This window comes from Pseudonaja textilis, chromosome 2 (assembly GCF_049901715.1).
Source record: "Pseudonaja textilis isolate UNSWEBS1 chromosome 2, rPseTex1.2, whole genome shotgun sequence".
NCBI lineage: Eukaryota > Metazoa > Chordata > Lepidosauria > Squamata > Elapidae > Pseudonaja > Pseudonaja textilis.
The window spans coordinates 225,125,189-225,153,041 of NC_141991.1; the positions used below are offsets into that span (position 1 = coordinate 225,125,189).

The window sequence follows — 27,853 nt, forward strand, 5'->3', positions numbered from 1 at the left end:
CATGTTTACCCATGATAAATTTTTAAAGATTAGTTAATCCAGTTTCCTTGGTTCACATAGGATGCTAGAATGCATTATGGGTCCAATATAAAAGAAAAAAAGAATGACATGGCCATAGGTGTATATTATAGGCCACCCAATCAAGCAGAAAATATAGATGTCCTTTTTGCCAGCCAAGTAACAAACATGCAGGAAACATACAACAATAGTAATGGGAGACTTCAATTGTCCTGATATCAATTGGAAAACTAATTCTGCACCAAGTGAGAAATCAAATAAGTTCGTAACCAACCTAGCTGACAACTTTGTTGTCCAAAAGGTAGAGGGTGAAACGAGGGACAGCCATACTAGACGTCATTCTTACAAACAGAGAAGAAGTGATAGAGGGAGTTGAAACTGCAGGAACCTTGGGTGAGAGTGACCATGTCACACTAGAATTCAACATAACACAAGCAACAGAACATAATGACACCAGAGTCTGGGATTTTAAAAGAGCTGATTTCAATAAACTCAGAGATAACTTGGGAAAGATTCCATGGATGAAAATTCTAAAGGGGAAAACAACTCAAGAATCTTGGGAGACTCTAAAAAGTATGATCATAGAAGCCCAGACCAGCACAATACCACTGAGAAAGAAAAACAAGAAATCCAAGAAGAAACCAGCATGGCTGCACAAAGATCACTGGCAAATTGAAAGAAAAAAAGGACAAGTACAAAAAATGGAAAGAAGGACATACAACTAAGGCAGAATATCAGCAGATAGCCAGAAAAGCAAAGGCTCAGAATGAACAGACTTGCAACAAAAGTCAAAGATACTAAAAAAAGTTTCTTCCAACATATAAATAACAAGAAAAAAATCAAGGAAATAGTTGGTCCACTAAAGAGAGAAGATGGCAAGGAAGTAACAGGCAGCAGAGAGAAAGCAGAACTGCTTAACTCATTCTTTGCATTGGTTTCCACGCAAAAAGAAACTATAGCTCAACCCACCAAAAACATAACTGTAAAAGACAGGCCAGAAATAAAAGTTAAAATAAGAAAAAAAATAGTAAGAGAACACCTGTCTGATCTTGATGAAAACAAATCACCGGGGCCTGATGGATTACATCCCAGAGTTTTAAAGGAGCTGGCAGAAGTCATCTCAGAACCACTGCACCATATCTTTCAAAAATCCTGGAGCACCGGGGAACTACCAGAGGACTGGAAAAGAGCTAATGTGGTTCCCATCTTCAAAAAAGGAAAAAAAAACAGACCCAGGAAACTATAGGCCAATCAGCCTAAGATCAATACACAGGAAGATACTGGAAAAGATAATAAAAAAACAGATCTGCCAACATCTAGAAACAAAGTAATAACTAGCAGTCAGCACGGGTTTGTTAAAAACAGATCATGCCAAACCAATCTTATTTCATTCTTCAACAGTGACTAAATTAGTAGACCAGCAAAATACTGTAGACATAATATTTTTAGATTTCAGCAAGGTATTTGACAAAGTAGACCACAACCTACTTCTTACTAAGCTAGAAAAAAGTAGGATAGCACCACCACTAGATGGACTCACAACTGGCTGGCAAACCGTATTCAACGAGTAGTCGTTAATGGGTCTAAGTCTATATCAGTGGTTCCCAAACTTTTTCAGTCCACCGCCCCCTTGGTGCTACAAACTCATCCTCAGTGCCCCCCACCCAGGGATAGGATTCAAATTTCTGTGGGCGTGGCCTAATTTGAGGATATGGCTTGCTGGTCACGTGACTGGGTAGGCGTGGCTTGCTGGTCATGTGACTGGGTGGGCAAGGCTTGCTGGTCACATGACTGGCTAGCATGGCTTGCTGGCTGGGCATGCCTTGCTGGTCACATGACCAGGTAGGTGTGGTTTGGTGGTCATGTGACTGGGTGGGTGTGGCCAGGTGACTGGCAAACAAGCGGTCCTCAATTAATGGCTGGTTGTTTAGCAAGTATTCTAATTTATGACTGGCCTCCCCAGAGATACTTAACCTGCTTTTGTAGTTTTGACAGCCATGCACACACATACAGAGAGAGATAAAAGAGAGAGAGAGAGAGAGAAGGAAGAAAAGAAAAAGGGAAAGAAAGAAAAAGGGACAAAGAAAGAGGGATGGATGGAAGGAACAGAAAGAAAAAAAAAGGAGGGAGGGAGGAGAAAGATAATGAGATATCTATTCTAGTCCAATCACCTGCTCCAGCAGGGTTAGAAGGGAGTGTGTGTGTTCTCCTTGTAATTTACCAGTGCATTTTGGTTTTGCTTTCTTCAGAATTGGCATAGTAATACATTGGGGAAAAGTAATTTTTGGGGTGGAGATCTGGTCCAATGGATCCTGTTTAACGCCTCAACAAAATGTGAGAGCTTCCTGATAGTCTTGACCATGTTTCATCCACAAAACCTTTAATAGAAGCCAAAGATGTTTCAATGTGGAAAAGGGCCTCAGTCTAAACTAAGCCTCATTTCAATCTGATGCATTAGGTCTCTCTCTCTCTCTCTCTCCCGCTCCCTCCCTCCCAAACTGGCTTTGCTCTACTTTCCCAATGTGCCTACAGGGCTGTTCCTTCGAACATAGATGGATGGATGGATGGAGAGAGAGGTAGACAGACAGACAGACAGACAGACAGACAGACAGACTGCGACAGCAGTGGCACATTGGGAAAGTAGAGCAAAGCCAGAGTGGGAATTGAAGTCCACACAAGTTGCCAAAGTTGAGAAACAAGGGCTGAATATATCAACCCAGCCTTTCTGGTTAGAGTTTAGCATGCTGTTTGATTCCGGCTTAGTCAATAAACCATGGCTAAGATCTTCCTGCTCCTTAATGCAGCTGCCCCTCTGCCCCTTCTCCAGTCCCCTGTCCCAGTTCTTTCTTTGGCATCCAATTTTGCAATGCTCTGCCTGGGAGGAGGAAGGTGTGCGGAAGCAGCTCAGACCAGCGGAGGTGGAAGGAATGATCACTTGGAAAGTAAGCAAGCAAGCAAGCAAGTGCAGGGCTCGGTTGGAAGAACTGGGCTGCACAGAGAGGCTATATTCTAGGTCTGGGCTGGCCACATAGAGCCAAACCAAATCGAGCCACGCGCCTTGGAGAGCCGCAGCTGCACCCACCTGCATCCTGCGCACAAGCCCAACTGGCTGGAGAGGCGGAGGCTGAGCGGGCACTGCATGCTCCCTTGTTCTCCTCTGGGGAAGGGGGCCCTAACGCCAGACCACCCACACCTTCCACTGCACACCTTGGAAGTGTTTTGCTTTCAGGCTTTCTGGTGCGCCTCCGCCGCTTCCACCGGAGAGGTCAGTCTGCAAGCTAAGGCAACCCCTTTCCACCTCTCCCTCTCCAGCTTGGCAAGGCTTGCTGCGCGCGGGTTTCACATTCAAGGCGCCGGCTACGGACCGATGAAACAGTCAATGGGCTGCAGGGCTGGCAGTCAGTGAGCTTGCAGGGCCAGGATCTCGAACACCCCCCTGCCGCCCCTTAGCACCCCCCTGCCGGCCCCCTTGCCTCTTAGCGCCACCCTAAGGCATCCCCCACCAGGGGGCAGTACCGCCTATGTTGGGAACCACTGGTCTACATGGAGGGAAGTGAGCAGTGAGGTGCCACAAGGTTCTGTCTTAGGCCCAGTACTCTTCAATATCTTCATTAACGACTTAGATGAGGGAATAGAAGGGGAACTTACCAAATTTGCAGATGATACTAAGTGGCAGGAATAGCTAACACCCAAGAAGATAGGTTCAAGATCCAGATGGATCTTGACAGACTAGAACATTGGGCCGTATCTAACAAAATGAAATTCAATGTAGAGAAAAGTAAAGTCCTACACTTAGGCAAGAAAAACCAAAAGTACACATATAGACTGGGTAAAACCAGGTTCAATGGCAGTAACAGTGAGAGGGATCTTGGAGTCTTAGTGGACAACCAGCTAAATATGAGCCAGCAGTGTGCAGCAGCAGCCAAAAAAGCTAATGCAATCCTAAATTGTATTAACAGAGGGATACAATCAAGATCAAGGGAAGTACTAATACCACTCTATAAAGCCTTAGTAAGACCACACCTAGAGTACTGCATCCAGTTTTGTTCACCACATTATAAAAAAGATGTTGAGACTCTAGAAAAAGTACAGAGAAGAGCAACCAGGATGATTAGGGGACTGGAGACTAAAACATACGAAGAACAGTTACAGGAACTGGGCCTGGCTAGTCTAGTAAAGAGAAGGACCAGGGGAGACATGATAGCAGTCTTCCAATATTTGAGGGGCTGCCACAGGGAGGAAGGGATCAAGCTATTTTCTAAAGCACCGAAGGCCAGACAAGGAATAATGGATGGAAACGGAAGAAGCAGAGATTCAACCTGGAAATAAAGAGAAACTTTCTGACAGTGAGAACGATCAACCAATGGAACAGCTTGCCCTCAGAAATTGTGGGAGCGCCATCACTTGAGACTTTCAAGAAGAGATTGGACTGCCATTTGTCAGAAATGGTGTAGGGTCTCCCGCTTGGGTGGGGGGTTGGATTAGATGATCTACAAGGTCCCTTCCAACTCTGATTATCTGTTATTATAAATGAGCTTGGCTATTTTGTGGCCCAGTTTTATGTAAATACACTGGCAAAGCCTTAATAATAAGAAATTTGGGGCTTGCTATTCAGAGACTGTCAGAAAAATAGTTCCAAACATAGGACATAAGGACTAGGGGGTTTGAGGGATCAAGAAATCTTTGGTAAAGAAGCGGGATGGACTAACGTGTACAAAAAGAGGAGCAAAGAGCAAGAACAGAGAATTTCGAAAAAAAAGCTCAAGAGGCTTGCCATCTGCATATGGACAAAGTCACTGTGGTGGGGATATTATGTAATTGTTTTGCATGTAAGTGTATTGGTCAGAAATATGGAAGCATAAAATCAGGGAGAAGAATATACATAGTAACCACAGAACAAAGTTGTTAATCTGAGTGATTTTGCAGCATGGTAAAGCTGGCCATTAAGAGGAGAAAAAGCAGGGCCCAGTAGACCGAGGATCTTGATAATAACGCCGATCAACCGCCAGATATGCCAGATATTGGTAGTTGCAGGCATTCCAGACTGTATCTAATCTATATCCAATGTATATCTCTCTCATTAAAAGCTGCTTTACAGGAAGATCGAGGACTTCAGTTAACTGAACCTAAAGGCTCAGAACCGAAGGGGAGGTAGAAAAACGATTTTGCGCTACAAATCGAAATTCGGAATCCTCTGAGCATCCCTCTCTCCCGCTGACTAGCGGAAAGCCAATTGGCCCGCCGAAGCGAATATGCAAATAAGCCAATGGAATATGGACCACTGAGGAGGCTCGATGAGATTTTGGCTGTGATTCATTGGTCACTGTTCCCGTGGCGAGATGGCGCGTGCCACCCTCCTGATCTGTCGAGCGCTCTGCCGCTTTCTCGACCGGTTGCTACAGTGACAGGAAGGGTGACGTAGCCGTGGCTGGGCGCGGCGAACGCCGGCCATTGGCTGCACGATGGGCCGATGGCTTCAGCTCTGTGGAGAGCCGGGTGTCCTTGTGTGGCGGGGAGGGCGGCCGCTTCAGTCTGCGGCAAATAGGCGAGGAGGAAAGGAGGCCAGCGCCTTGCCGGCTGCGACTCACCGTCCCGGTTTTCTGAGAGAGAGGTACTGATCGTTCCATCGGCCGAAAAGGGTTGTCTTCGGCCTGGTTATCTTGCAGGTTTACGGGCGAGCTCACCATAATTTTGGGATGCGGAGAGCAATTCCACTCAGGCGCGCTCCGGCCAGACTTGCGCGACTGGAGGGGACTTTCTAGGCTGGGTCGGTCAAGGAGCCTCTTTCTCTTCCTGCCCGAGGAGAGGCGTTCGGGAGCTTGGAGAGGCAGCTGCTTCGGCCCTTTTCGTTGAGCGAAGAGGGAGCCTCCGTACAACGATGGTAGGATTAGGGAGGGACCGATGCCCATCCCTTTGGGTAGCCGGGCTGAAGGGGACGCCGGTCATTCATATGGCTTTGGGCGCCGGTAGCTCTCACCCAGGCCCTGAGAGCGCTCCCTTGGGGGCGGGGGGGCTCCACACCTCGTCTCCCGCGGATCTCCGCCTCGGTGAGATGCACGCCGCGGCCTCCTTGAGACTCCTTCTTCCATCCATGACGGCCTGTTCCCACTTCTTCAGGACACCCACCCCCTCTAGGAGTGGTTTGCTTAACCACGGTTTATCGGACATCATGAACTAGGATTTGTCGTAGATTTATATCCTCGACCTAAAAGGAAACTGATGTAACAAGTCAAAATAGAAGAAAAGAGCATAACCGGAAATGCCAATCGTGTGATTAACAGTGCTGGGATGTTGGGGGAAAAAAATGATTATTAGACGGCAGGTTAAAAGGCATGTGTGTGGGTGATCGTTTCAAAGCACCCACGTTGTTCATGTATAGCAAAGTTGCTTTATGGATGTGGCTGATGGTAGTATCAGCTGATAGGAATGCTACTAATGTAGCCATGTTGAAGTCTATCAGACGTTTGCTTTTTACCTCCCCCTTTTTAAACATCTAAAATACCTTGTTCTGGCTGTGAAGGTTGCTACATTTTCTTAGACCTGCATTACAGTACTGTGGAATGTCTCATTTGCAGCTAGTGGCCCCACAAACCTTGGAAAATAAGGCCTGGTAATTGTTGGGATGGGAGGCACCGGGGAATGCCAGAACTGTAGGCTAGACTGAAAAACTAAAAAAAAGAAAAATCTTGAAAGAAAACTGATAAATTACTTCCATTGTTTCCAATGAAATGGCATGGTTTTGTGTCTATGTACTTAACAGGTGATTAGCTCAGTTTGAGGATATTTTAATCTTTTTCAGATTAGAATTACATCCTAATGTAATTATTAATAAAGTTAATAAATCCAATATAACTGTAACTCAGAACAGGTTAGTTTTAGTTCCAGTCCAAAGCTTGTTTGAGGCTAAATTAATCTTACCCACTTTTTTCCAAATTACTTATTTGTTGGCTAATTGTTCTAACATTTACAGTGGAGCCATCCAATAAAGATACCTTTTAAAAAAGCCATTTTTCTAGGTTTACAGCCTTTTTCACTCCATCTCCCAAACCATAGTTTTATTGTTATTGGCAGAAATATTGTAACTGGAAAGTTGGTAAGCTGTACTCTTTGCTATAGTACTATAATGGTACTAACCTCATTTGCAACATCTGACTTTTGTGTGGGAAAAGATATTGTATATTTTGCAGCATATGAAAGGCCTTAGAATAAATAATCAACTGAGACTTCCTGGTTCATGCATTTTTTCATTTGATTGTAATAGTATGACTAAAATCCCTGGTGCCACAGATTCACAAGACATACAATGATATTTTCTTCCACAAGCAACAAGAATTTTTTACTCTGATTCTGTTAGTACTTGAATGTTGTTAGGCTGTGCATTGTAGTATGTTTATTAAATTTATATGTTGCACATTTCATCTAGAGGCAGCTCTGGGCAATTTACAAATATATGCAGTATATCAAACATTGATGATGATGTCCTGGGGGGTTTCAATATTTTTATTACATGTACATATTGTGCTTTCATGTTTAGTGTTGTAGATAAAAAGTATACCTGCTATACTGCCTCATAGTTTTGAAAGAAAACTATCCAGGTCCCTGACAGGTCATACTTGGCAGTCTTTGCATGAATGCTGGTCTCCCAGATGTCATGCAGACATAAAGCAAATTAGCAAACCAGAGGAGGATTGAACATTTGAATAATTGGAGTTTAACTCAACTTGACAAGTAGAATGAGATGTATGATACCAAATTCAAGCAGGCAAGACAAGGTAGTATTCCTTTTAAAGGAAATTCTGCTTCTAAGGTTAAACATTGTGTATGAAACATAAATATCAGTTACCAATGATTCAGATGTACTACCAATCAATTGTAAGGGGCAGGTGGATTCCACTAGATTTAACCGAATTGTGTAGAGAGGGGTCACCAACCTTTTGGACCTCAGGGACCACCAAACTCCTAATTTTAAACCCCAGGGACCACTAATATGAATTTTGACTGAGGATGTCTTGCTGACATTGGTGGGAGAGAGAGAGAGAGAGAGACATCTGATCTAATCTCTTTCTCTCTCTCTCTCTCTCTCTTTCACATACACACACACACACACACACACACACACACAGGCAGGGGTGAGATTCAAATTTCTTAACAATCGGTTCTATGTGTGTGGTCTAATTTGTGGGTGTGGCTTGGTAGTCATGTGACTGGCTGGGCATGGCTTGTATGTAAATATAAATATCTATGTAAATATTGAATTTTTTATTTAAAAAAGCAACAACTTTTACCCAAAATCAGGCAAAGCAGGCAGGTAGATTGGGTTGTTCACAGAATCATAGATTCACTTAGAGTTTTGTGTTTCTGCCATCGACTACCTGAGTCTGCACTGAATATTAGAATCTTCAATCCTAAGGGAGGTTTGGCTCTGCTTAAAAGCACAGCCAAAGATCTAAAGATTAGCTAGAAAGCAAGAAATGCAACTGTTTCTTCCTTTCTAGCTAATCTAACTCTCCCGGCACAGCAGAACAGATGATGGTTTTGGGGGTGGGGGGAGGAAAAATAGCAACTTAGCAGGCAAGTTTGCCAGGTAAGGAATGAGTGGGCAGGTAGGGTTTCTGCAGGCCATGCGGGCAGCGCATCCTTGTGTTCCCACTCAGCCTGGATTAATTGCTTTGGGGGTTGCTCTAGGGGTGACATTTCTCTGCAGATCACCAACATTTTCTAGTGGACCACCAGTGGGCCATGGCCCACCGGTTGGCGACCACTGGTATAGAGTTTATGTTTTTGTTCTTGCTGCCTGTTATCATATTGCTTTTAATATTGATTAGTTATCAGCCAAATTTGAGTGGAGCTGAAATTTATATTTTTACCTATAATAATTGATATAACTAATAAGAATTTTTTTATTTGGATTTAGTCCTAGATTGTGTGCAAATACTTTTGAAAATGCTGTCAGGACTCTTCCGAATGCATGGCCTTTTTGTGGCCTCTCACCCATGGGAAGTTATAGTGGGAACTGTAACTCTTACCATCTGTATGATGTCTATGAAGATGTTCACTGGCAATGATAAGATCTGTGGTTGGAATTATGAATGCCCTAAATTTGAAGAGGTAAAAACTTAAAAGTTATTTTAAAAATTACTTCATTGTTTTAATTGTCATACTTGAAGCAAATCGGATTTGAATGAAATTTAAAATTGGGAAATCTCAGGACTAGAGACAAGACTGAAATATCTCAGATAGTGTCCATATGGTTGATTGAAGTCAAGCTTGAATTAAGGGAATCTTTAGTATTAGCAGTTGATTAAATGCAATATAAGTAATTTTTAGAGATGTGCTTATGAGTACTATTTTAATAAAATTATACAGATGTTTATTTTTCTGAAATGTTACATATGTGAAACATTGATAAAATATTTTAACAGATTTCAAAAATGTGGTGTTCTTTTTCATTTTGAGAGGAAACAAAATATTTTTCTTTCACAGGATGTTTTGAGCAGTGATATCATAATACTGACAATCACACGATGTATTGCAATCCTTTATATATATTTCCAGTTTCAAAATTTGAAGCAACTTGGCTCAAAATATATTTTGGGTAAGATACTTTTATTTTTAAGATGGTAATCAGAGCAAAATAAGCATGTGTATGAAACAGGTTTGACTGTGCCCTAATCAAATTGGTTATACAATATACAAAAGGTTTTAGATTTATGTCCTAGACATACTGTAAAACAAAAAATGGTGTTGTTAAGATTTGTAACATATTTTATACATTTGTGGAATGAGATTCTGTAGATTATGTTTTGCATAGATGCTCAATCTGATTCTAGCATGAAATTATTTAAAAATTGATAAAACTATTGTTGTTATATTTTGCAAAGACTATTTAAGGTGAAAGATTCTGAAATAACGGAGGTGAAGGGGGACATGATCTTTTGAAGAACTATTGGCCTTGTGAAGAAGCAAAAAATAAGCATTTGAGTTCTGCCATGTAGACTAGCAATTCTAATTTGTTCATTGCTCAGAACTGTAGTGCCAGTAGTAGTTAAAAATTATCATGTAGGAGAAATCTGTCCTCCCTGAATTGTACTGGTATGTGTGTGTGTATGTGTGTGTGACTTGTTATAATCAGTCATCTGCAAATGATAGAAAAATGTTATTGGACAAATTTCAAGGGCTGGTATCACGGATATATTGAAGAAAAATATTACAGTAATAAAATACTGTGCATATTAAAATGTTTCAGGATAACTGTATAGCCATATATATAAACAAAACAGTGTAATAGATCGGTAGTATCTTATGTGGACAAACTTGCTTCAGAGTAAAGATTTGGATTAATGTAGTTAGAGAAGGACTGCTCTATATACTGCTTATTCCATAGATTATATATCTTTTGCAGGTATTGCTGGGCTATTCACAATCTTCTCAAGCTTTGTCTTCAGTACAGTGGTGATTCATTTCCTTGATAAAGAATTGACAGGATTGAAGTATGTATTATTAATTATATGTATGCAAATTTGCTTTAGTTTAACAAAAGCAGATTAATTCTGAAACTTTGCATCAATAATCAGAGGAAAATGTGTAAAGCTATACCTAATTGACTCATGAAATGCTTCTAATATGACTCCTCCCATTTATGAAATAATGTAATTTGAAGGAGATGAGAGACAAAGTCATGTTATTTCTTCACTTTTAAATGTTCAAAAGTTAAATCCACAAAATCCTATTGCAAGCTATGCACAAATTCACATTCACTGAACACTGAAAGCAGTTTTTCCATTTTTCCAAATAGGCAGGAGGGATCCCTTGGTGGCCCTTGTGTTTCATTTTGTTGTTGTTTAATCTATAATGTATGCTATTTATTTATGCTATTTGGCCTTGCCTGTGACTTCAGATTCCCATTACTGCCCTAAATATAGCAAAGAAATGTTGAACAAATGTATTCAGTAAAAAAAATTCCAAAGGTTAGTTTGTTTTGCAATAAATTATTTAGCCATCTTATTGAAGTTTTTATCAAGATGTACGTCTTCAGTTTTTACATGTTTATGTAATGTGTAACTTGACAATATGCTTTTTACACCTTTCAGCGAAGCACTGCCCTTCTTTTTGCTTCTGATTGACCTCTCCAGAGCTAGTGCATTAGCTAAATTTGCACTCAGTTCCAACTCACAGGTCAGCCAAATTCTCAGCTTCATTAAGAAAAGTATAACATACTGTAATACTTAGAACCCTTTAAAATTTACAGTAAAAATAAAAATCCTATATAATTGCCTAGATTAATTTGCATATATTTTGTTTAAGAAATGGTTTAATTTTAAGAGATTTATGACTTCTGTAAAAGAAGCTCACTTGAGATACTACCTTGATATCTAGGAAAATATAAAGAAGGTGTAGATTCATCTAACTTTGGCTTGAATAGAGAGGCATACAAATTGTAATCTAAAAATATGTCAGTTTTGCTTTTAAGTTGATTTTTGTTTACAATGTTAGCATGATAAATATATTTCAATAATATTGCAGATTGTATAATGGTGAGAGAGTAAGGTGCAAAAGGAAAGAAAAAATGCAAAAATTATGTACTTAATTTTGCACAAACTGGTTTTGACCTCATTGCTTTATAGCTCAGTTGAGTTACACTTTTAATGTATTACATGTAGGATGAAGTAAGAGAGAATATTTCGCGTGGAATGGCAATCCTGGGCCCTACATTTACACTTGATGCCCTTGTTGAGTGTCTTGTTATTGGTGTTGGCACAATGTCTGGTAAGCTGAGAATTTTTAAGAATGCAGAATTTTAATTTTTAAGGTTAAAAGTATTTGCCCAGGAAATCTGTATTCAGTTGTATTTTTCCCCACTGCAGACATTATCTACAGTAAATAGGCCATAGTTTGGGCAGGGCGCATTCCTCTTTGAGTTCCATAAAATCTTTATTTCTTTTTTAAGAAGAGTATTAAAATTATATTCCTGTCCTATATAGAGAATGAAGAAGTTAACTTTTTGTGCTCTCTTGTCAGATTGGTGACATATATAGTTCTTTTTTCTAAGTACAGGAAGTCCTTGACTTACAACCATAATTGAGCCTCAGATTTCCATTGCTAAGGTAGACAGCTGTTAACTGAGTTTTCCCCCATTTTACAACCTTTTTTCCATAGTTGTTAACTGAATCAGTGCAGTTAAGTTACTAACACTGTTGTTAAGTGAATCTGGCTTCCCCATTGACTTCGCTTGTCCGACGATCACAATATGTTATCCCCTGACTTTGGGACAGTGCAACTGTCACAAATACATGCCAGTTGCCGACTGTCTGAATTTTGATCACATGATCAAATTTGATCACATGACAACAGGGATGCTGCAATGATCATAAATGTGAAAAAAAAAAAGATCATTAGTCACTTTTTCCACTGCCATTGTAAGTTTGAATAGTCACTAAATGAAAGGCAAGGACTATCTGTATTTTGCCCTTACTAAACAAATTCCTGGCTTTCTCTAATAGTTCACACAATCACAAGGAAAACAATTAAAATCTTAAGGAGAACCATTTAACGTAGCTCTGAGTTCTGTAGTTCTATAGCTAAATAAAAGTGTAACAGCAGATAATGTTGAAAGTATTCATTCAACATAGAAAATATTTCTTGTATAATTAATTTTAATACATTTTGAAAGCTTTGTTTAAATGTAACTGTACCTATATAATAAGGCTTATGTTAATTTTTCATGAAATACAGATTTTATGAAAAATGAAAAAGAGCCAGATTCTCTACTCGCTTTTGCCTGGTTTTTTGAGTTAAGTCATCAATTGAAAATCTGAGCTTATGAGTTGTAGCATCTTTTCTTGGATTCTGAGGTCTTTATGTGACCAGAAGGGTCCTTCTCTATATCTTATTATGAATTGCATGTAACTGTTCTAAGGTTCCTGAATTTTGAACCAGCCTTGATAGTGTCAGGGATTGGTGAGTGATACAGAGAAGCAAATTCTATAATCAGAAGGCTGATAAAGTTTGAAGATCAGATTATAATTGGCTTCTGAAATCCTGCTTTTCCTCTCCCCATAATAGCTGTTAAGCTTGTAAATACAGGTAACAGAGCAGTTTCTGTAATGCCCCCCCGCCCCCCGAATCTTGTAAATAATCTACCTTTTTGTTCCCTAAACTAATAGAGCACCAAATAAATAGGATGTGATCATTGATGTTCAGTACATGTTGTGATGGTGAAGATGAACTATTCTTTCTTTCCAGTAGGTAGATGAATAATGGCAAGATTAAATCTTGGTTGGTTCTGTTTTTATATGATTACATTGTATATCAACTTGTATTATTATGCTCATATTGGTGCACATTTCAAGATAATGTTTTTCATGCTAACATGAATCTGTTTTTAATTATTTGATGGTCTCTTTAACAGGAGTAAGACAGCTTGAAATCATGTGTTGTTTTGGCTGTATGTCTGTTCTTGCCAACTACTTTGTCTTCATGACCTTCTTTCCAGCCTGTGTGTCACTGGTGTTAGAGGTAAGAGAGCAATAGCCGTAAACTAATATTTTGAACATATCTAAATTACTGTGGTTCAAGACAAATTGTGATGACCTGTAGTCTCTCAAAATAACCCAAAACATATATTAAAGTCCGGTAAGGCTTTCAACTTAACTTCACTGTTTTATTAGGCACCGTTTAAAGTCACAAAAGTAAATAATGAGGCTAACAAAAAACCAAAACAAACCGCATTGGTGAGAGTTCTGAAGCAAGCTGAGATAACTAATCATAAACTCCAGGCAAATAACCATGAAAAGTCTATGGGAAGAACGCCAACAAAGATAAACCTCTTTCAAGATAAACACTAATTGACTCCAGCAATTCTAATTACATAGCTGAAAAACTTATATGCATAGCTCCCACCTGCAAGCCACGAGGTGGATCATGGTAATCTCCTCTTGAGTAGACCTCGCTTTTCCCTCATCCTCTCCTCCCTGCGTGACCTAGGATGGATAGGGGCTGGGCCTGGATCCTCCTCTGACTGCTCAACTGGCCTTTGCCCTTCTCCAGCCTCTTCCACCACCTCTGGAGCCACACTCCCACTCCCTGTTGGTTGTTCCTCCTCTTCCTCAGAGTCAGACTCCACCAGGGGCATGACACAAATGAAAAATGCCGTTTGGAATAGACTGATAATGCAGACCTATTGAGATTCTCAGAGATACTATAATATACGTTTGATACGAGAATAAGAAAACCCATTATTCGTGAAAACATGGCTCTCATAAATGAAAACAAGTGTTCTCATTCTCAGAATAGAATGAGAAATTAGAAAAAACAGGTTCTCATGAACCTATTAATTAGTAATATAGAGACATGAGAGAAAGGGGAAAAATAAGGACATCTCTCAAAATAATTTTATAATATGTAATTCAATTAGATACATGAATCTTCCTTTTGAATTATGCATTTAGTTCACTTTTTCTGTGACCACAAAGAAGTTTTATTCTGCAAAAGCATTCCTGTCAAAATTTTATGAAATCAGAAACTTTACCCATGTTTAAGATAAACATAAATAAATGTGAAGCTTTGCATAATGATAATTTTAATTCAGTATTTAAGAATAAAAAGGGGAAATGAGTATAACCGTATTGCACTCTGTTTCTTTTACTGTTTTAAAAATGCTTTAGTTCCAAGGTATTTTAAGAAGCAAAAAGAATCTTCTGGAAAGATTTTCCAAGCAATTTTAAGTCAGTAAAAGCTGTACCTAAAAGTATTACTTTTCACTTGCGCAGTTCAGTTTCTAATCAGTTTTATGATTCTGAAAGATTTCATGTCAGAATATTTCCCATGGTGCCTATTAGAGTTAGGCTAATTGTGTAGAAATGCAGTGAACTCAGAATGCTTTGCCATAACTCCTGCCTTATTGTCAATATATCTCGATGAAATATTAAAATAATATCTATGGGCATTTGTAACTTTAGTTGGTATTATTATAATTTATATTCAGTTGTTAGATTACTTATATTTATAACATAAAAATATAAAATCTGCTTGAGCTTTCTCCTACAAGTTGATTTTTAAAAGTTACGTATATCTAATATTCAGAATGCAAACTATTGATAGTTAAACTTCTCTGATCATCTTATAGATGAGTAAAAAGGAAAATGTCAGTTCCTTCAGCGATACAATTTTTAAAAAAATGACAGAAAAGGAGGAAGATGGAAAACTCAACAACCAGTTTTTCATGTTTCAAAATTCTTAAACTGAACATGGGTTGCTCATAATTCTGACATTCTTATCCTGGCGATCTAGTTCTGCTCATAAGTTGTAATGCTGCTATGAGTTATTAATTATTAATCTGATACAATAGCTTTACATTCATAAAACAGTTGTACAAAATAATATATAAATTGACATTCAGTGTAATGTTATTCAACTACTGAAATGGTATTATGAAAGCTCATGGAGGACATAAATAGAAAATGTACTGGATAACCTTTTCCGTTCTTCCTCAGCTTTCACGGGAGAGTCGTGAAGGCCATCCAATATGGCAGCTTAGTCACTTTGCCCGTGTTCTGGAAGAAGAAGAAAACAAACCAAATCCTGTAACACAGAGGGTCAAAATGATTATGGTTAGTGTTTGCTATCTTATATCCTATAATTGTGAGATAAATTGAATATTTTAAATCCTTTGAAGAAGTTGAATTTTGACAATATATGCAATGGTAAAAACACACAAAAATATGTATACCTTTTAATAAGTAAAACTTATAGGAAAAAATAATATATCCAATAAAAATATTGTGCAGTTGTTTTAATGATATATTTAATTCTTAAGTACTGATCACTGATTGAGTCATGCTCCTAATTGAACTGATCAGTTTAACCACTCAATTTTTAAATTTAAGTCTCTAGGTTTGGTTCTTGTTCATGCTCACAGTCGCTGGATAGCAGAACCCTCTGCTCAGAACAGCACAACAGAAATATCTATGGGCCTGGACGAAAATGCTCCAAAGCGAATAGAGCCTAATGTTTCTTTGTGGCAATTTTATCTTTCTAGGTATGTTTAATCGTAACATTTTATCATTATTCAGTAGCATCTGTCGGTAAATTTGGATTATTTCAAGTTAACTAAATTATACTGTAAGAATTACCAAATCACCAACCTATATAATATTTTAAACAGATAAAATGCCATTCTCTCCTTTGTATAGTTGAACTGAGATTGATAAAATAGAATATACAAAGTTGCTTAACAATTATCCTGGAGTGTTTTATGTCTGATTAGTGTATTTGTGTTTAACACTGGCATCTGCTTCCCCGTGGATGTAAGATTTATTGTGAAAGAACTGACAGAATGTGTTCTGTGAGAAGCAATGTGAATCTTTGATCAATTACCAGTATCCTTAATGTGATGATAATAATAGGGTATTATATCTTCCCCAAGCCAGTATAAATAATAAGTTCTAATTGGCCAAATGACTAATACCAGGGTTGAAAGATCATTTATCTGAAAAGTTCTTTCTTCACCTATGGAGCTATGCATCTTCTCCTACTCTAGCCCACAGAGGAGTTTCTTTGTCCATGAAAAACTTATCATTTTTCTATGGAGAGGAGAAGTCCTCAAGGAGAAAAACTATTCTGGCAAGGCAGGATTTCAGGGAAAGGTTCCTTTAAGAGTCTCAAGAACTAATAAATATGCATCAGGAGTTGGAATACTTTCTGATTTATTTTTATTCTACTTATGTATATCCTGACTAGATGACTTTAGTCATTCACTTTGACAATAGCATGGTGATGTTCCACATGGTCTTATAACTGTTCCAGAATAATAACATTGGGAAATACAGTTCCTTCCCATATTAATGATACTGACTGGCTAAGAAGATCTGAATGATGACTGCATTATTTCCTCTGTAACGTAACAGAAATAATTGCTGAAGTATAAAACAGTCTTCCTTCTAGTAGTGGCTTCTGTAATTTAGTTATTAACTGGTCCTGCATGGTCTCTTAATTTACCAGAATTGCAATAGTCCACCTAGATTTTACAATTAGGAGAAAGAGTACATGCTTAGAATAGTTAATATTTAATTAATCCAAACTAAGTAATTTTCAGAATGTAATCAATAATGGCAGAAATCTTCTGGGAGGAAAATGATTGCAGGTTATCCTTCCTTACCACGTTTATAATTAGGACCAGCAACTCTATTGCTAAGGGACACAGTCACTAAATGAAATGTCATGTGACAGTGATGGCATCATGTGACAGTGGTTATGACATCACTTCCTATTGTTAAGGGAATTGCCCTGGGTTATTAAATGAGACATCGTGTGATAGAGACTTGCAGTTTTATTGCTCAATTCTCCCATTGACTCTGCTCATTGAAGGACAGTTGCAGTTGCAGGTAGTTGTCACTAATGTGTCTGTGGGAACCCTACAATGGTTGTAAATGCCAGGTCTGGTCATAAATTTACTTTTTTAGCACCACTGTAACTTGGAGTGGTCACTAAACAGGACAATTGTTAAGCGATACCCACCTGTTGTTTTACTTATTTAGAACTAAGAACTAAGAGCATCCTTCTATACATCATTATTAAGAACACTATATTGACTTCTTCATGAAGTTACTAAGAGGTGAATTTGACAGAGGTTTTACTTTAAAAGAGGGTCTTAAGGCAATTCCAGGCATGAAAACAAGCACAATACAATAATTGCCATTCATGATTTATATAGGAATTCTACCAATTAACACGTGTTATAAAATCATGGCAGGGTAGAGAGGAGGAAAGGGAATAGACAGATATTTAAAGGTGTTTTATTTCATCCTTTTCAGAATGGCCAGTATGGACATTGAACAAACCATTACACTTGGCTTAGCTCTTCTACTTGCAGTCAAGTACATCTTTTTTGAACAAACAGAGATGGAATCCACACTTTCATTGAAGAACCCAATAATATCTCCAATAATGATTCAGAAAAAGGTTCCTGAAAATTGCTGCAGAAAACAGTCTATTCCTTTAAAAAATAATCCCAGTTTAAGAAACATGAGTGATAGTCAAGTTGCCAAAGATGGAAAAGGTAATCTTTTGCTGATTTTTTGTTTGCTTTGTTTTTAAAAAAGTTCATAGTGAAGCCTGAAACTTAAGACTTTGATAAATTCCTCAGATTTCAATGTTGACTTTTATGCAGATGAGACCGTAAAGACTCTGCAATCAGAATCGCCTGCAAAGGCCATATTTGTGGTTGGTGATAGTTCTGCTGAAGCATCCCTCATCAATGATAGAAAAGAATCTGGCATAGAACAGCCTAAAGAGATGCGGCCACTTGAAGAATGTCTTTGTATACTTCAGAATGCCAAGGTAAAAAAAAAAAACAGACAAAGACACATAAAGTCATTTATTAATATATTGGTGCAAAGAATAAGCTTTTAGATGATGGTTTACTTGTCATTTTAGCAACATATTGTATTGGCAATGTCTTTTGTATTTTACATTGTTTTACAGTAAACCTTAAACTAGACTTCTATCCAATCAAAACAACATTTAATAAGATATACACATCTGGTAAAGCATTTTATTTATGGAATCATTTTGACATGGTATTCAATCACCACACCTTCTCTTTCATAGCTTTCAATACACCACACCCTGTATTTGTTTTTCATGTGAATTGCTTCAGGTAAAGAGGAAGAATGGGAAACGTATCACAATCAAATATTTTTCTTTCTTCAGATGGGTGCTAAATTCCTCTCTGATTCAGAAGTCATTAGTTTAGTCAGGGCAAAGCGTATTCCTGCTTATAAACTGGAAAATTTGATGGAAACTCAGGAACGTGGTGTATCCATTCGTAGGCAAATGTTATCTCAGAAGCTTCCTGAGCCTTCATCTCTACAGTATCTTCCTTACAAGAATTACAATTATTCTTTGGTGAGTAGAAAGATGGGCAGATATGTCTTACGTAAAATGAAACAAAGATAGTCATTATTGTAAACTTTTTCATCTGAAGTTGCACTTAGCTTGACTTTAGACAGATGAAGGTTTGCATTTGAACAGAAAACTAGTTAGTTAATATTGAACATTTTACAGTATGTTTTGCCAGCAATGCTAATGCCATTTCAAGTTTATTGTTCCTTCAATAGTCCTTGCAAACATAAAAGAATACTTCTCTTTTGAGAGTTTCTTTCAAGATAATGGTAGTGTATTTCTCCTCTTGGTCTCAACTTGTAACCAGGCAATGCTATGAGATTTAAGAAAAATTGGCACAAAAACATTTAAAGAAGATTTTGCTGAATTCTATTTATCTAAATCTCAGAGACAATTGCATAGTGCTTGTAACTTTGACATATAAAGGTAGTCTAAATCAGGGGTCCCCAACCACCGGCCCCCGGACCGGTACCGGTCCATGGAACATTTTCTACTGGGCCGCCGGTTTGCTGGGCACCGCCATCTTGTTTTGATGAGAAAGTGCTTCCGGTGAGCTTTTCTGTTTGGAAAGCAGCGTTTGGGTCCTGAAGGAATCCTCGCACCTTAGTTTCATTGAAGGGGGGGTGCGGCTTCGAACAAAACTAAGGCGCAAGGATTCTTTCAGCAACCAAGGCAAGGCGAGCCGAGCGACCGTCCCGAAGCCCATCGACAAAGGTACAAAGGAGGAGTTGAAGGTGGTGGGGAGAAGCGGGGGACAGCTGGCTGGCCGGTTGCTCGGCTCACCATGCCATGCGTGCTGATGCCGGTACCAGGCCGCGGATCATTTTGTGATGCCGGTACCGGGCCGTGGCACAAAAAAGGTTGGGGGCCACTGGTCTAAATAGTTGCAGGTATAAAATGGCCCATTTGTTGAATTGATGATTGTATTTATTTCTTCTACATGCACTAGTTATTCTAAACCCCAAACACCTATTCCCTCATATATTTAATATTTTCTAATACAGGTAGTCCTCAACTTACAACAGTTCCCTTAGTGACCATTCAAAGTTGCAACAGCACTGAAAAAAGTGACTTATGACCATTTTTTCACACTTATGACCATTGCAGCATCCCCATGGTTACGTGATTTACATTTGGATGCTTGACAACTGACTCACATTTATGAGGGTTCCAAGTATCCTGGGGTCATGTGATCACCTTTTGCCACCTTCTGACAAGCAAAGTCAATGGGGAAGCCAGGTTCACTTAACAGCCGTGTGACTAATTTAACAACCGCAGTGTAACGAATGTGGCAAGAAAATTCATAAAATGAGTCAAAGCTCACTTAACAAATTTCTCACTTACCATAGCAACATAAATATTGAGCTCAATTGTGGTGATAAGTTGAGAACTACCCGTATAGCAAACTAAGTTTTAATATTTAGTTAACCTTTTTAAGGTGATGGGTGCTTGCTGTGAAAATGTGATTGGATACATGCCAATCCCCGTGGGTGTGGCTGGCCCACTTCTCTTGGACAAGAAAGAGTTTCAAGTTCCAATGGCAACAACTGAAGGATGCCTGGTGGCAAGCACAAACAGAGGATGCAGAGCGATATGTGTAAGTAAAGATGATGTAAGCAGGGCTAATAAGGCTCTGTCTAGCAGAGTGACAGTGGGTGGAATCCAGCTTTCCTTGTCCACGGGCTTCTCCATACAGAATGTGTCCCAGGGGTGTGGGAGAACTTAAAGGGAGGAGAGTTGGGTGGCCAAGAGAAGTGGAAAGGAGAAGCCTTGCTCTGTGAGACAAAAGTCTAGTGGCAAAATACTGAACGTAACCGTGCGTAACTTCAAAAAGTGTTTTTGTTCATGATCAGATGCATCTGCTACTGACTCATCCTGCTATCATTTTTATATCTCAGCTTGGTGGAGGTGCTAGTAGCCGTATTCTAGCAGATGGAATGACACGAGGACCTGTAGTAAGACTACCCACAGCGTGCCAGTCTGCAGAAGTGAAGGCTTGGCTTGAAACGCCAGAAGGATTTAAGATCATAAAAGATGCATTTGATAGCACTAGCAGGTTAGCATTTTTAATCATTTAGAAGAGGGAAAATAGCATTTTATATAAAAATCGGGGGGGCTGCATCAAAAAGAATGTGAGACAACATGTCAATCTTCTCTATAGATTTGCTCGTTTGCAACGGCTTCACATTGCTTTGGCTGGCCGCAATCTTTATATTCGCTTCCAATCTAAAACGGGTGATGCAATGGGCATGAACATGATTTCAAAAGTAAGTTCTAAATTTTAATGAATGCATTTAAGTAAATTTTGCTTTGAGAATACTGTTAGTGTAATACTGTAAGTTGAGCCAATTCGGTGTAGTGGTTCAAGTATTGGCCTAGAAACCAGGAGATTGTGAGTTTTGGTTCTGCCTTAAGCATGAAAGCTGTCTGGGTGACTTGACCTCTCAACTCTCAGCCCAACCTACCCTACCAGGTTTTGTGGGGAAAACAGTAGGAGGAAGGTGTGTTGGATATGTTTGCCACTTTGAGTTATTTGTACAAATGATAAAGGCAGGATAAAAGTCAAATAAATGAATAAATCATTGTACAAGTAATCTGACAGAAAAAATAAGTATTTAGAATTCTCTTTCCCCGTCGTCTTCTGTGTACTGTTCCAGCAAGAAAATATTACAATGAAATCTCAGATCCTATTTAGCATATTCTGGATACAGAGACATTTTTTTAATTGGCTATCCTTCCAAAATAACAGACAAATCAACTGCATCCAAAAGAGTCCAGATGGGCATTTAAAATAATATGAGATGTATTTTATTCCTTGGTGTTTTCATAAAGCTTTGAAAAAACATTATTAAGAAACTATTCTTACAACATCCATTTCCTGTTAAGTGGGTTGCCTATATTGCACAAATCTTATCAGATTCATATATTGGTTGAACTTGTTATTGGGAAACATTCCAACGCAAATGGAACCTTGGGAATGCTAGAGAGCGTGGGGGGTGTTTGCATTTCTCTGTCAGTTCCATACTTGTTCACATATATGTAATGTTGAACAGAAACACAAAATTTATTGCTAAAAATGACATATACAGATCTATATCAACTATGGAAATGTGAGTGCAAATAATGAATCTTTGATAATGAACTCCACCCGCACAGGTAGTCCTTGCTTATCTATGGTAATTGGGAACAGGAACTCTGAGCCAGTTATAAGGCCCAATGTCACGTGACCATAGCAACTTAACAGCGGCAGTTCCAACAGGCCCAGTTATTGTTAGACGAAATCCTGCATGGTTGCAAAATTTACTACCATTTGCACACTTCTCCATAGACTTTGTTTATCAGAAGCTGGCAATGAACATCACAAAAGGCGATCACGTGACCATGAGATCTTGTAATTGCAAGCTGATTGCAAGCACCTTTACCTGACAAGGATTCTTTCTGGACTCCATTCAGGATGGGACTGGGCTTTATGTTTTGCTTCTTATCCAAAGAGTAGGTAGCCTTCCACATAAAATTCATTCTAATCAGCCCCTTGCTGCTAGTAGTAAGCACCATGGATTCTATCCATAACCAGATAAATCTTATCCAAGAACTTTGGTCGTCAGCACCCAATGATGAGACTCCACTTCTAACTCTTTACTAACAGCAGTGAAAATGTTACTGCTTTGTCTTTGATGCTACATAATGCCAAGATACATGAAGTACTTGAACTTACAGTTCCCACTGCTTATACTTAATTAAGTTTCTTCATGAAGAAGTGAGCCAGTATTAAACTGATGGTCTAACATTTTTGTTTCTCTGTCTCTTGTTCTGTAAATCCTTCCAAACAGGGTACTGAGAAAGCACTTACAAGGCTGCAAGAAGAATTTCCTGACCTTCACATTGTAGCTATTAGTGGTAATTACTGTACAGATAAAAAACCAGCTGCCATAAATTGGATAGAAGGGAGAGGGAAATCTGTGGTCTGTGAAGCAGTTATTCCACAAAAAGTTGTTAAAGAAGTGAGTCACATTGTTTTAGTGAAATGTGAAAATTATTATATTGAATTACTTTCAATTCATCCTTGACTTATCTATGTCTTCCCCAATTCCAAAGCCATTTATTTGTATACATACATGCATGCATACATACAAATATACATACATGTACACACATTTGTATGCTGCCCTTCTGAAGACTTTGAGCAACTAACAATGAAGTTCTGCTTGAAATAAAAACAATGTTACCAACCTCAAAATGATAAAAGAAAATATACAAAATCAGGCCTCTGCCAAATTCCAACCTTCTTTCAGAACATACTGTCCTTCTGCAGTAGGTGCTCTTCTGAAATCCAGAAAAGAAGGATTGGATCAGATCTTGTTGAAGAGGGAATTCCAAAATATGAGAGCAACAATAGAAACTGCCTACTTCTGCAATCTTGTGTAGACAAGACCTGGAGAGAGTTGATCCTGTTTGAAGTTACTAAACAGACAGATTAATTCAAAAGAAAATGGTCCCTAATATAACGTGGTTTGGAGCCACATAAAGCCTTAAAGATGACAAGCAACACCCTGAATTGCAACTGGAAACACTCTGCTGAGAAAGCAGGAGCTGTGGTCCCCAAATTGTAAACCACCTCTGAATGGGAGAGTACATCTCCACGCAGAATAAAAGATAGTGTTGTTTCTCATTTGGTCCACAAACTCAGAATCATTTCCTGGGGGCGGGGGGGTGTATTTTGAATATTCCTATCCTATCCAGTCTTTGATAGCACTTCTATTATATTACCTATTGGTCCAGATCTGAGGTGAACATCAGCGTATTAATGACATCAGACTCTTATGTGGATGACTGATCTACCTCCATGGTTTCATGTAGATGTCAAATAGAAAATGGGATGCCACAAAGTAGGTGTTTCTAGGAAGACTCCTCCCACCACCGTAAACTGGAATAAACCTCTTAGGGAGAGGAGAACCACTATAAAAATGTTGCCTCCCACTCCAGTTCTGTAGAGGTGGTCCAAAATAATACAACGGTTGATATTGTCTAGGTTCCCAAGTGTAGCTACTAAGAACTGCATTTGAAAAGATTTTGTTTCTGAACATAGGCATTCTCCTTGACCAGAGTTTTTGTGGATTTTTTTTTCTAGGTACTGAAGTCAACCACAGAAGCTATGATTGAAGTCAACGTCAGCAAGAACTTGGTTGGCTCTGCCATGGCTGGCAGCATAGGTGGCTATAATGCTCATGCAGCTAATATTGTCACTGCTATGTACATAGCATGTGGACAGGTATATCCCTTCACTTAACTGTGTGTGATGAATTATGTATTTACAAACCTTTAAATGCATATATAGTCCCTCATTTTTGCATTGATTTCAGGATGCAGCCCAGAATATCACCAGCTCAAACTGTATTACATTAATGGAATCTACTGGACCTACCAACGAAGACCTTTATATCACTTGCACAATGCCCTCAATAGAAATTGGTACTGTGGGTGGAGGAACCAACTTGTTACCCCAGCAAGCTTGTTTGCAGGTATGAAACCTGGAGGTTGAACTATAGCTTTCTATTTTGGGAAGGCAATAATTTTTGGATGATCTTTCAGCCAATCAGCTGAGGGTTGTGTTCAGTGATTGATAGGAACAAATAATCGAAATAAGAATTCTCTGACCAGGAGCATAATTTGACCCAAGAAAGTATTTCAGTGTTACTCCTTGTGTTTTTACTCTACCTATCCCTGAACCATATGTGAGTACAGATGATCCTCTATTAAATGACAACTCTTTCAGCGACTCTTGAAAGCTTTAAGAATGCTGAACGAGAATGGTGGTACTACCAATCCTTGAAGTTCAAGCTATTTCAACAGCCCTTCAATTATGTGATTGCAATCTGGGTGCTTGGAAACTGGCTTGATCTTACACTGGTTGCAGCATCCCGTGGTCATGTGATTACCATTTATAAGCTTCCCTTCTGGCTTCCTACAAGCAGAGTCAACAGGGAAGCTGCAGAAAAAGCCACAGGCTAATTAGCTAAGCCTCCCCCATCCGCTCACCTTCTCTGACCACTCACACACTTTCTCCCCAATTTCTCCCATCTGGCAGCAGCTATCCTGAGCCCCTCCACATTTGTGTCACACCTCCCTCACCACTCAGGTACCCTCTCTCACCTGCAGCTACTTTCCTGCCTTCCAGCCTGCTTGTGACCCACATGAAACTTGCAATTTCCTGCCAACTTCCGCACAGAATTCAGTTGTTGGAAGCTGGCAGGAAGTTCCAAAGAGATGCTTGCTGGACAACCCATGATCCTTACTGAAATATGGCACCTGGGACTGTAATTGCTAAATGTTGGGGTCATGGATCATCACACTTTATGACCTCATCGTTTAGTGATTGAAATTCTGATCCCAATAGCCGTCATAAGCTGAGACTAACTGTACTTCTTGAAAGACCTTGAGTTTGTTACTGTATAAAATGCCAGGGACTGATTGATTTAAATTGAACATATTCCAGCTTGATTATTGTTTGTATTCTTTTTTAAATATAGATGCTGGGTGTGCAAGGAGCAAGTGCAGATAACCCTGGAGAAAACGCCCGTCAGCTTGCTAAAATTGTATGCGCGACTGTAATGGCAGGAGAACTGTCTCTAATGGCTGCCTTAGCTGAAGGACACTTGGTTAAAAGCCACATGATCCATAATAGGTAAGAAGGAAAGAGCCACAATCTCATGGTTTTATTCTGTTGACAATCACCCAACAAAATTTAAATTTTTTCTAATTCTGAATTGGTGTATCTTTTTGTTTTGAAAGGTCAAAAATAAATTTGCAAGATCTTCAAGGAACAGGTACCAAGAAAGCTGTTTGAACACTGACAAAAGCTTGAAGCAACTGTGGCACATTGAAAAATGAAGACAAATGACAGATCTGTGAACTTCCAAAGGAAGATAAATATTCAAACAGTGAATTGTTGGAAAGAATCTTAGGAGAATCATTGAGTGTGTAGTTTGCATCCAGTTTCCTGATTCCTTTTTTCCTTTGTCTACCATAAATGGATGCTTATCTATGGAAAATATTGCAGATGGGTTTTATTTTTTTTACACGGGCTCTAGTTTGTTCTGAGTCATGCATTTTACAAAACAGGCTCCAAGTAGTCAACGCTAGCTTTCTAAGAGTGTCAGACAATGTTATTTTTTGGAGTTCTAATATTCTCAATTGGCATACTAAGGGGAAATACAAGTTGCATAACTTTTTTTTGTTTTGTTTTTAAGACCAATCTGTATGGTTGCTTTGCAATGTTCACCATGATCATGGTTTTGAGACTAACATAGTATGTTGTGCATATAAATCTGCATCAGCCATCAGAGTAGAACAAGCTACTGTTCCTCCAGGGTAAGAAAATAGCCAAGATCATCCCTCCACAAAGTCAGATAACAAAGGAGAGCCTGAGAATGGCTTTTTGATTGCAATTACCCACATCTGATCTGAGTGGGCACTGAGCTAAATCAATTGAGCCATCTTTACATTTAGAACTCATTTTTGGAATGCTTCCGTTTATGTTACTCAATATTGCAGTTTTGAATATTAGTTTTCATGCTTTTTACAACAAACAGGCCTTGCTGCAAAGCAGGTACACCTAGCAGAGGCCATATTTCCAGATTTAAAATCATCAAGTTAAAAATCTCAGGTGTGTTGGTCAGACCAGTGGTCTTGCATCAGCTGACAGCAAGAGGGCACGGTCTGGGCAAAACCTGTAGAACTAAGTGGTAGTTGGTCAACAGCACTGATGTTGCTTGATCATCATCATTATTGGTTAATTTCAGTGGCTCTTTTAAGTGGGAGAATATCCCAGGGAATTGCACACTTGGTAACCTTTAATTAGGATAGTTTAATGGAAATGATTTTTAGCAAGCAGGTAAAACATGTTTACACTAGTTCTCAGTCACCAGTTTTGGTTTGACTTCCTTGCAGAAACAGGTGTGTTGTGAAATGCAAGTTAAATCATTGATACTTTTATTTAAATATTTCCGTTTCTGGTGAAACTTTAATTTATTTTTGAGCACGTTCCAGATTTTATGTTTATTTGTTTAAGAACTACTAATTCTGTGGCTTATGAAAATGATGGAAGACAGGTTATAATGCAGCAAAGGTAGCTGTGACTCAATGAAATACATCACAGTGCTATGAAGGAGAACCAACCAGAAGAGGAAGAGCAAGGGTACCGATGCGTTTCTCAGCTGTTGCTGGATGCAATGAAGACACTCTTCCACACTAGCTAGAATGACTGGAGGGTTCAATTCTAAAACTTCTCATTTTGTGCAAACTCAGTATAAACTACTTTCGGGGTTTACTATCTAACATCTAAATTTGTATTAGGATCACAATTCTAATGCAACTCAACACCTATTACTTGCTTGGTATGTGCCGTGGCTACTTGTAAATAGCATTATGAATGTCCATCTCCCTACAGTATTTGTCCGGGTAACTTTTTTTCTTATTTATGCAAAGTTTGAACTTACTGTTTTATTACTGGACTAGCAATAAATGGTTTATTCAGTGTCAGTTTTGGTGAATGTAACTGATACTTTGTCCTTCAAAAAGAAAACATTTTGTACTATTATAAAATTGTGTATATTTGGTACACATCTTTTTCAGTTTCAGTAAAACAGTGCAAAAACAACTTCAATTTGTCTTGTTTTTTAATGTATAATAATCATCTGCCATATTTCTCCAAACCACAAACCAACCACAATGTAGTATAATTAATGGTATGAACCAAACACCATTAAGGTTTAAATCAGTATTGTACAAGTTACAAAACCAGGATAAGTAGGTGTGTCCAACAATATCTGTGTACTCGAATTGCTTTCCTATTCATATTATTCTTTCTTTCTACTTTCTATTTTCTATTAAGGTATTTAATCCAATTCTTAAGACTGCTGCTGCAGCATTGTATATT

The 27,853-nt window shown here is 38.8% G+C and overlaps 1 protein-coding gene across 2 annotated transcripts; it reads left to right on the forward strand.

Moving 5' to 3' along the window:
• Positions 1-5,340: 5,340 nt before the first annotated feature.
• Positions 5,341-27,574, forward strand: HMGCR (3-hydroxy-3-methylglutaryl-CoA reductase). Of its 2 annotated transcripts, none has more exons than XM_026717953.2 (20): positions 5,341-5,629; positions 8,933-9,126; positions 9,502-9,613; positions 10,421-10,508; positions 11,109-11,193; positions 11,679-11,784; positions 13,427-13,533; positions 15,510-15,626; positions 15,903-16,054; positions 17,829-18,073; positions 18,185-18,354; positions 18,727-18,921; positions 20,357-20,515; positions 20,817-20,974; positions 21,080-21,185; positions 22,749-22,919; positions 24,047-24,187; positions 24,279-24,437; positions 25,446-25,600; positions 25,708-27,574. In XM_026717953.2, exons 2-20 carry the CDS (start codon positions 8,962-8,964, stop codon positions 25,760-25,762), a joined length of 2,646 nt encoding a protein of 881 aa, XP_026573738.2. In that variant the 5' UTR covers positions 5,341-5,629; positions 8,933-8,961; the 3' UTR covers positions 25,763-27,574. The 2 variants fall into 2 exon arrangements, with proteins under 2 accessions (XP_026573738.2, XP_026573730.2); XM_026717945.2 differs by having other exon boundaries at positions 5,614-5,899.
• Positions 27,575-27,853: the final 279 nt, after the last annotated feature.